The sequence below is a fragment of the Carlito syrichta genome, unplaced genomic scaffold, assembly GCF_000164805.1.
Source record: "Carlito syrichta isolate Samal-C Ts95f unplaced genomic scaffold, Tarsius_syrichta-2.0.1 Scaffold288448, whole genome shotgun sequence".
Taxonomy (NCBI): domain Eukaryota; kingdom Metazoa; phylum Chordata; class Mammalia; order Primates; family Tarsiidae; genus Carlito; species Carlito syrichta.
Genome location: NW_007232544.1, coordinates 165413 through 176012, shown reverse-complemented (window position 1 = coordinate 176012; position 10600 = coordinate 165413). Strand labels below are relative to the sequence as shown.

The window sequence follows — 10600 nt, the reverse complement described above, 5'->3', positions numbered from 1 at the left end:
TCAGCCTGTATCCCGCACCTTTGGGAGGCTGAGGTGAGTGGATTGCCTGAGCCCACGGGTTCGAGACCCGCCTGGGCACCTTGGCAAGACCTCATCTCTACAATAAATCAAAAATTAGCTGGGCATGGTAGTGCACGCCTGTAGTTCCAGCTACTCGGAAGGCTGAGGCAGAAGGATCGCCGGAGCCCAGCAGGTCGAGGCTGCAGAGGCCAGGAGTGTGCCACTGCACTCCAGTCTGGGCGACAGAGTGAGACTCCAACTCAAAAAAAAAACAACAAATTTGTGCTCTCCTCTAAATCTGCTCCTCCTTCAGTTTTTTAGTGCATGGCACCACTAATATCCCAAATGTCCTTATATCAATCAGCCACCACCCTAGTCTAAGCATCATCTTATCTAGACTACTGCTATTGACTACTAACTGTAATTATTTTTATCCTCTCCTATTCAGTGTTTACAAAGGAGCAAAATGATCATTTAGAAATACAAATCTAAGGCCAAGTGCGGTGGCTCACACCTGTAATCCTAACACCTTGGGAGGCCAAGGCGAGAGGACTACCTAAGCCCAGGGGTTCAAGATCAGCCTGGGCAAATTGGTGAGACCTCATCTCTACAATAAATCAAAACAATTAGCTGGGCATGGTGGTGCACACCTGTGGTTCCAGCTACTTGGAAGGTTGAGGCGGAAGGATCACCTGAGTCCAGCAAGTCAAGGGATCGGTGGCGAGGAGTGTGTCACTGCACTCTAGCCTGGGCAACAAAGTGAATCTCCAACTCCAAAAAAAAAAAAAAAAAAAATGCAAATCTAGGCCTGGCCCAGTGGCTCAGGCCTGTAATCCCAGCACTCTTAAAGGCTGGAGAATTGCTTAAACCCAGGAGTTTGAGACCAGCCTAGGCAACATATTGAGACCACACCTCTACAAGAAAATTTTTTTAAATTATTCAGGTGTCATCGTATATGCCTGGAGTCTCAGTTACTCAGGAGGCTGAGGCAGACAGATTACTCGAGCCATGGTGAGCTGCAGCCTGGATGACAGTGAGACCCCAACTCCAAAAAAAAGAAAAGAAAAAATATAAAATTAATACTCCTACTCCTTTGTCTTTGTTCTTTTTTTTTTTTTTCCCAATTGTAGAGACAAGGTCTTGTCAAGTTGCCTGGGCTGGTCTTGAATATAGCTTTTTTTTTTTTTTTTTTTTTTTTTGAGTTGGAGTCTCACTCTGTTGCCCAGACTAGAGAGCAGTGGCACGTTCCTGGCCACCACAGCCTCAATCTGCTGGGCCCTGGCGATCCTTCCGCCTCAGCCTTCCAAGTAGCTAGAACTATAGATGCGTGCTACCACGCCCGGATAATTTTTGATTTATTGTAGAGACGAGGGCTCGCCAAGTTGCTTGGGCCGGTCTCAAATCTGCGGGATCAGGCAATCCATTCACCTCGGCCTCCCAAAGTGCTGGGATTACAGGCTGAGCCACCAAGCCCGGCCCATCCAAACTTCTTAACACGTTGTTTGGCCTCTTTTTGTCACCCATCTCTCATCATTCTCCCTTTTATAGTCCCTCTCCTACCAAATTGAAGCTTCTTCCTGGTTCAGGTTCTTTAAACATATCTTCACTGTGGCCTCCCTCATCAACTTCTCATCCTTTAAGTCCCAACTTTTTATCCTCAGGCCATAACTAATAACTATCTAATTAGATTCCTTTCTCCTGGCTCTTTAGTCTATTTCTTAACACCTGATTACATGAACTTTATAGCATTTTTCTCAATATGCCATTATTTATTTGCTTACTATTCTATTGTCTTCACCAAGCTGAGAATTAATGAGGTCAAATATCAGTTCTTTACTATCTACTATATGTCAATGACCAGAATAGTCCTGGATGTTTTTGGAATTCAAGGAATGAGTAAATGAACAAGTAAATGAATAAGTGGAAATCGGTTTACTCAACTAACTGCTACTCATCTTTCAAGGCCCAGTTTAGGGTAACTTTCTCAGGGAAGCTTTCTTTGAATTAGGTCTCCCATTTCATACAGTACTACTCTCTCACTCTTTTGTTATAGTCCTTATCACAATTTAATGACACTTAATGTGAGTTTTTATTATTCATTTCTTTCACTATAATTTCCATGAAATGGTGAACCTATGTGCCTTATTCCCTATTATAGAACAAGGACCCACAAAGTGGAATGCCTGGCAGATACCTAACATTCAATAACTATGACTAATTAAATATTTGTAAAAAAATTGCTGAGTAAACCTAAGTATAAGATTATTTTCTCTTCGCACTGTTAATAACTAAAAATACTCAGATTCTTCACTAAGACAGAAAATCAGGAACAAAAACTTCTTGTCTTTGAGGGATTTAGCTTTTCCTCAATGTATAAGTTTTTTAAAATCTTTTAGGGGAATAATAATAGTAACTAACATCCATGCACTTACTATGTGATTACTTTTCATAATAGCAGTACTAAAACCATTATATAGGAGGGGATATTTAAGTGTAGAGCTTACTTGGTGGTTCTGATAAAATTTATGGATTATCTCTAGAAAAATACACACAAGTATACATATCCCTAATTTTAGTTATAATATTAGAGGATTTATAGACTTCCTAGAGTTAAATTTTACAATGATGAAAATTTTCCATGCTTAAATTTTTATTATGAGATATACAGGGTTAATAACATATTTTTCCTATAACACAGAAGCATGTATAACTACTAGATTAACATATGTTAAAAATATGTGCACACCAATGATATCTATGCTTCTCATTATAAAAATTGCTAAGTCTTTTTGTATTTTAAAATAAAATCACTTTTCCTGATTTCCAAAAGTTGTGTTTATTTCTTTTCATTTTTGTCTTTTTTTTACAATGATATCTTTTCTCAAAACACAAAATTAACGCAAAGACATTCCTCATCTTAAGTCTTACAACTAAGGAAAATGAGAAATTTGAAGATTTCAAAATGCATTTATAAAAACAAAATCAGTTCATCTACATTTATCAGGCATCCAGTAGAAAACAATCTATCTTGCTAACAAGTAACAGGCAACAAAATAATCTTCTTACCTGTCAAAGTCTGTACTGCCCTTTCGCTGGAAGGCAGTGGTTCCTTTCTGTGAGGCCGATTTAGTGAAGTGTCCTGTGCAGAAAAGAGTCCAGGGCTGTCAATTAATTTCTTACGGCCACTGGAGTTAGGGTTTGAAACTCTGCAGCTGCCTATTGCACTTGTGAAAAGATTTGTATGTTCATCACTGCTGGCTGGCTCAGAGTTGGGAGTGAATCCTCCAAGGGATAAACTTGGAGAACTTTCTGAACAGTCAATCTGTAAAGGTGTCTGCAATCCCAAGGCCAGTGGACTAGATTCTGAAGGCTCTCGGTGGACCCACTGTTCTTCTCTGTTTATTAAACTCTTTGAAGGAGAGAGATGAGGGCAGGACATGTGACATCGGTGCTTTTCCTTATGCTTATATCTCTCTCCAACAGTATCCTTTCCAAATCGATAGCGCTTCAAAGACTCCAGGACAGATCTGGAAGAGCCAGTGTCCATGGAAACCTGGGACTGTTCAGAAGAACGGTGTTCTCTGTGTTTGTGACGGTGCCTGTGTTTGTGCTCGACCATCCAACCATAGGCCATCTCAGGAGGGACGCTGGGGTAGGTACTCATGGAAAGAAGAGGAGTCCTGCTGGTTGTAAGAAAGGCCTCCTGTCGAAGTAGCTTATGCTTTTTCTTATGGTATTTAGTGGGATTGAGAAGTAAATGACCAGCATGCATATAAGAAGGAGGTGGAAGTGGAGTGGTGAAAGATGGAGATGGAGGAGGTGGATAAAGAGTTGGAGGATACCTTCCATAGTAACCTAATCCTATGGGAGCAGCTGTAAGGGGTGAAGGAGAATAAGGCATGCCATAAGAGGGATAGAATCCAGTACTAGAAAGAGGAAAACTAAGGCTGTGCATAAAAGGCATTTCAGCCATTGCCTCCCTCATCTTAGGGGGTCTCCCCCTCTTCTTTTTTAAGTCAGGTTTTCGTATGTAGTGCAAAGGGTCTAAGGGGAAAGATGGGTGTGTATAGAAACTATTAAAGTTAATTCGAAAAATAGTTGGCAGAAGATCTCGAGGGATAAAATGATGACTTCGATGGGTAATGCGAATTTCACTTAGACGACTTATTAGTTCCTCCAACTCTGCAATAAAGTCTGGATCCTGTCTATTTCGAAGTTGGGGATATTTCTTTTTCCGTTTTCGTTTCTGCCTTTTCATCTTGTCATAGCTGAGGTAATCATGATTCCTGCGCTTACATTTGTGTTTATGTTTTTCTTTAAGACTGCTTAGCACTGTAGAGGTTTCAGGAGGAATCAGAGAAACATGCTCAAAAGAATGCCTCCTCTTTTTTTGCCCGCAAAATTTCTCTGCCCTATCTGATGTGCTGTTATTATCTGTTCCGATTCCACTATCACTGGGAATGGTCTCATCACTATGAGACTCACTAATTGGGGAAGGAGTAGCTTCTTTCAGAGACGTAAGTTCACTCAAGTGTGAAGGGGAATTTGGCAACAAAGTAGGAGGAGATAACCGCCTCCTCCCCTTTGAGGCCTTCTTCATTGCAAGAGTTTGAATCATACTGCCCTGTCTGGAGTGTAAATGCAAATATGGCACTGAACTGGGTTCAACAAAGCCTGCATCACTACTGACAGGGCTCTGACCTCCACTAGTCCCAGATGACTGAGAGCAAATAGGCGATGGAAGAATCTCAGAACCACCAGCAGATGAAGGTAGTAAAGGGGGAAGAATTTGTCCTAATGCTGACCCCGCTGCCTGCTGAGCTGTTTGTTCAAGGACAGCAAGGCTGGTGGGACTACCAGAAAGAATGCCATTTAAGACAGTCTTTGGTTTGCGACCCCTTCTCTTTCCTATATAAATGGTTCCTTTCTTGCTGACATTTATCTGTTGACCCAATTTAGAGCCAAATGTGGCAGCAAGACTTGATACTGTATTATGTAGTTTGGATTGCACTTTCCCTTTATTACTTGACTCTACAGAGCTTGAAAGAATCTGATTCAACAGTTTCTTTCTTTTTAAAGTCTTCATTTTATTTATTTTTCGGATAATTGTTTTCATTAATTGTCCATTGTTTCTCTTGGTAATTTTTTTATCTGGTTCCATTTCAAGGTCACTCATACTGCATACATTTGGCCTATGACTGTCGTCTAGATCATCTGGATCCTGAAGTTGATCCTCACTCTCAAAAAAATCACTGCTACTTCTATGGTTGTCACTTTCAGATTCTAGCTTGCTTGGACTTTCGGTGGCAACAAATGGAGCCACTGATAGTACAGGTGGCTTCATCTTGACTGGTGACCTCATTTGCCTCTTAGGCCTGCCTCTCTTTTTTGGAAAAGGAGATACAGAAAGACTTTGTTTGAAGGAGGGGATTTCAATTTCTGGCTGTAAAATTGGGGGTTCTTGTTCTTCCTTAGACTGCAAAGAAAAAACTTTAGAGGCAGGGATTTTTAAAGTCCTTTTAGGTGGACCTTCTAGTTGAGGCATCTCCTTAGATTTAGGTCTTCCTCTTTTGGGCTTATAAATATCAGACAAAAGGTCACTAGAGACACACATACTGGAGGATAGTTTGTGAGTAGCAAAAGACTTATGAGACGGTTTCTCACCATCAGTTAAGAGAGCAAGAGATGGAGCTGTGGATTTGCTCAACTTTGGCAATCGGCGTTTAAGAAAGTCATGATCTACAAATGAAGGTGGTCCAATGTTTTTCATAAACTTGGCCGGATCAGAATTACTATTTGACAGGGAGCTATAGGAAACGTTTTTAAAAAGTTCTGATCTTTCTAGTTCTAGCCCTTTAGGAGACCGACATGTGCTTCTTGCCACCACTTTAGTCCACCGAGGTTTTCTTCCTTTTCTTTTTTTTAATGGTTTAGACTGCAAACTAGTACTTAGGCTTTCAGCAACTTGGCAGTGTTTGTCTGATGCAGTTACTGCACCAAGTTTAAGAAAAGGCTTATTACTAAATAAACTAGTGAAGTTAACAACAGAAGGAGTAATAGTATGAATACTGGACTCAGAAGTCAAACTTGGCTTTTTTCCAATGGAACAGCTTATTCTTGGAATATCTATATGGGTAGTTTTTGAATCATTTAGCTCTTTATCAATCCCTTTACATTCAATACTTATACTATGACCCATTGACCTATGACCAACATTCAAGTGGGTACTTTCAGAAGTAAACTGGTTCTTTCCAACAGATTCAGAAATTTCTTCCATTAGTTCTGTAGTAGGATTTAAAAGTAATGGATTAGGAGCCAATTGTGAAGAAGTTTCAGGGGGACTTCTGGTTAGAGGATTAACAGATACAGTAGGTGATGGGGAAGGGAGATTGCTTTCTCCTACTGCACTAAAAGGGGATTTAGCTGTAGATGCATCAGAAGCACCTCCCAGTTGAAAGTCTGGAGAAGTGCAATATACGGGAGGTTGCTTTTCATGCTTTGAGGTTTCATAAGATCCCCTTTCACAGGATGAGAAGCTGTCTTGCTGAATGCATGTTCCTTCATTAAACATTTCTTTCTCCAAATTAATGATTTCTTTTCGAACTGAGAACTTTTCCAATATGCTTTCTTTATTCTGTCGTATAACATTCTTCTCAAAAGTTTTGCTGGTGGCACTATCTTTCAGGGATTCAGAAAGTTCCTGACTTTCATGATTACTGATGTTCGTACTACAAGAAGCCTTAAGTGGTTCCTGAGTGGGGAGCAGTGCTTCGGCTTTAAGGTTTATGGCATCTTTACTGACCAGTCCTGCCAAAGGACAACTCACTAGTTTCTTTCCAAAGTCCTTATTAACCAATCCCATTGCTGAACTTGCTACAATCTTCTTTGCACAGTCCTTGGCCATTAAGCCAACAGTAGAACCCAATTTCTTTCCCAAGTCTTTATTAACCAGTCCAACCACAGTGCCAAGTCCTAATTTCTTGCCAGACTCCTTATTCACTAAACCTGGAACAATACCAATTCCTAGCCTCTTTCCTGAATCCTTGCTCAACAGTCCTACTGTAGTGATAGTTCCTGGCTTTTTGCCTAAGTCTTTATTAATGAATACTGCTGTAGTGCTAGTTCCCAGTTTTTTCACAGAGTCCTTACTGACCAATCCCACTGCTGCATTAAACACTGCCTTTTTCCCAGGATCTTTAGTTACCAATCCAACTGCTGGGCTGATAGTTGGTTTTTTTATTAAGTCCTTATGTATTATTCCAGCTACAGAGCCAACAGCTGCTTTCCTGATCAAATCCTTGCTAACCAATCCTGCTGTAGTGCCAGTTCCTAACTTCTTCGGTTTTGTCTTGGAAGACTTGGAGGGAGGACAAGTAGCAATGAGCTGTGCCAATTTTTCTGTTACACTAGTGCCTCCATTAAGTAATGCTCTGTCCTTTAAATCAGGATCCCGGCTACTAACAAGAGTAGATGGTGTTGCATTAATATAATCTGCCATTTCTGAGTGTATTGGAGATAGTTTCTTAGACAAAGGATTGTTTTCTCCCTGTGAATGAAGATGGATGATTTCTTCAGACTGGCATTCAATGGCTGCAACATCATCTGCTTTCTTGTACAACTTTGAAGAATCCTAAAATTTGAACAAGAAAAAGGTTAAAGAGAGAGTAAGCCTCATACCATTTGGATGTAGTTTTACAATCCAACAAACTAACTGGTGACATATCAGATATAAAATAGGCAACAGAAATTTTTAAAAACTTGATACTATGTTTATGTCACAGGATCTACTGCTATGTGAGAGGCTATGAAGATAATTATGTCTGTTGACTTTCAACCATATAAACTTGTGTATTACTGGGTCTTTAGAAATTGCTCTACGATGTTAATATATCTTGTCTTTTATTTTTAAGTCAGGCTAGAGTGTAGTAGCATGATCATGATGGTCTTGGCTCATGGCAGCCCTGACATCCTGGGGTAAGGTGATCCTTCCACCTCTGCGTTCCAAGTAGCTGAGAATATAGGCACAGCCCAACACACCTGACTTTTTTTTTTTTTTTTTGAGTAGGTGTCTATGTCGCCCAGGTTGAAGTGCAGTGGCACAATCACAGCCATCGCAATCTCGACCTACTGAGCTCAGGTGATCCTTCCGCCTCAGCCTTCCAAGTAGCTGAAACTACAGGTGTGCGTCACTGTGCCCGGTTAATTTTTTGATTTATTGTAGAGAGGAGGTCTTGCCAAGGTGCCTAGGCTGGTCTTGAACCCCTGAGCTCAGGCAATTCTCTCGCCTCAGCCTCCCAAAGCACTAGGATTACAGGTGTCAGCTACTGTGCTTGGCTTTTTTTTTTTTTTTTTTTTTTTACAGACAAGATCTTGCTATGTTGCCCAGGCTGGTCTCAAACTCTTGGGCTCAAACAATTGCCTGCCTTGAGACTTACAGACATGAGCTACTGTGCCTGGCCTATTTTGCTATTTTTTAAAATGGCAAATCAATAGTCTCTGCTTTCACCTTACTTTTGACTGATTAAATATAAACAAAGCATATGAATGTACTGATTTCGAAAAAAAAATTTTTTAGCTACAGTATCCTATGATCCTCTCTTTTAAAATACTAGTTTGCTGCCTACCTACTTCATTGACTTCAATGATTCCAAACCAGTACAGGACAACTTCTAACCTACTTCTACGTCTTTAACTCATTCTCAATTATAGTCATGAATCAAGCAGTCAAGTTTTCTTATTGTAAAATAGAAGACAATTTAAAAATTCAAATGTTCTTAAGAATATGCTTTTATGTAATATCTTAGAGTGGGAAATAACATTTAAATCATTTACTGTAAACTAATTCATGAATTCTCACTACAGATTTTAGAAATGAATTCACTACTTCACACGATAGTCAGTTTTACTATTGGATAATCACTAGAGAGCTTTTCCTAACTTATAAAATACTCAAGAAAGACTTGAACAAATGTAAAGTCATATTATGTTTGTGGATAGGAAGACACAAAAATGACAATTTTTCTCTATTATAAAGTTAATGAAATCTCAATAAAAATACCACTAGTTTTCTTTAGCAATTAAAAAAATTATTATAATGTTCACTGAAAAAAAATAGACATGCAAGAATAGCTAGGAAAATCTAAACAGAAAACCAAGGGGATAATCATATTAAATATTATTTTTTAAAGCCTCTATCATTAAAACAGTATAGAACTGAAAAATGAAAAGACAGAAAAACCATGGAACAGGATAGACAACACAAAAGCAAATTCAAGCATGTATGGAAATAAACTGCATGCAAAATGCTATAATCTTTATAGAAGAGAATTTGACAATAACCAGAAAAATTTCATTTCATTAAATTATAGCCTTTGACCCAGGAATTCTACCTTGGGGGTCCCCCAAGATACACTGGTAAAAATGTAATGTCTGTACAAGGCTCTAAAATGTACCATGATTTCAATAGCAAAACCCTCAAACAATCCAAATGATTATCTACAGGGGACTGGCTGAATAAATCAAGATATATCTGTACAATGGAGTACTAAGAAACTACCAACATGGCTGGGTGTGATAGCTCATGCTTATAATCCCAGTATTTTGGGAGGTCAAGGGAGGAGGATCACTTGAGACCAGGAGTATGAGACCACCCTGAGCAACATAGTGAGACCTCATCTTTACAAGAAAAATAAAGAAATAAATTGGAAAAAAAAATGCCAACAAATTAAAGAAGAAAAAGGAGATATCAATATACTGCTAAGAAATGGATATGCCCCATATTGCTAAATGAAAAAATGTCCAGAACAATGGTTATAACATGCTACATTTTGATAAGAAAATGGAAATGGAGAATGTGAATATATAGTCCTATATTATTTCACTTAAAAGTGAAATAAACCAAAGATTTTTTTTTTTTTTAGTAGACATCTTACTCTGTAGCCCAGGCTGGAGTGCAGTGACACACTCACAGTCACTGCAGACTTGACCTGCAGGGCTCAGGCGATTCTTCCACCTCAACCTTCCAAGAAGCTAGAACTAGGCATGTGTGACCACACCTGGCTAATTTTCTGATTTATTGCAGAGAAGAGGTCTCACCATGTGGCCCAGGCTGGTCTCGAACCCGTGGGCTCAGACAATCAATCCTCTTGCCCCTGCCTACCAAAGTGCTGGGATTACAGGCATGAACCACTGCATCTGGCATAAACCAAAGATTAATGGAAATAGTCACCTATGGGAAAGGAAGAAGGGCTACTAGAAGCTAGGACACTATGCATCTAATTTTTTTTTTTTTTTTCTTTTTACATTGGAAATGTTTTACATAGTTAATGAACAAAATTATATTTAAAAATCCAAAACCTCTAAATATTAAAAACAATGAAAACAAGTACATCTAACTATATAGGAAATTAATTGTATAACTACATGGGATATAATTATTTTGAATTACTTTACTTTTTTTTTTTTTTTTTTTTGAGTTGGAGTCTCACTCTGTCGCCCAGACTGGAGTGCAGTGGCCGCTCCCGGCCACCGCAGCCTCGACCTGCTGGGCTCCGGCGATCCTTCCGCCTCAGCCTTCCAAGTAGCCGGAATTACAGGCATG

At 39.4% G+C, this 10600-nt stretch overlaps 1 protein-coding gene across 3 annotated transcripts in view; it reads right to left on the bottom strand.

Moving 5' to 3' along the window:
• ASH1L (ASH1 like histone lysine methyltransferase) overlaps positions 1-10600 on the bottom strand; it is a 202012-nt gene that overhangs the window by 136272 nt on the left and 55140 nt on the right. For all 3 annotated transcript variants that reach the window (XR_002481715.1, XM_008053776.1, XM_008053777.1), the window contains exon 3: positions 3067-7630. Coding sequence is in view for 2 of the 3 variants with exons in the window: in XM_008053776.1 (XP_008051967.1) it covers positions 3067-7630 (4564 nt within the window). In the remaining variant the exon portion in view is untranslated. The remainder of the gene's footprint in view (positions 1-3066; positions 7631-10600) is intronic.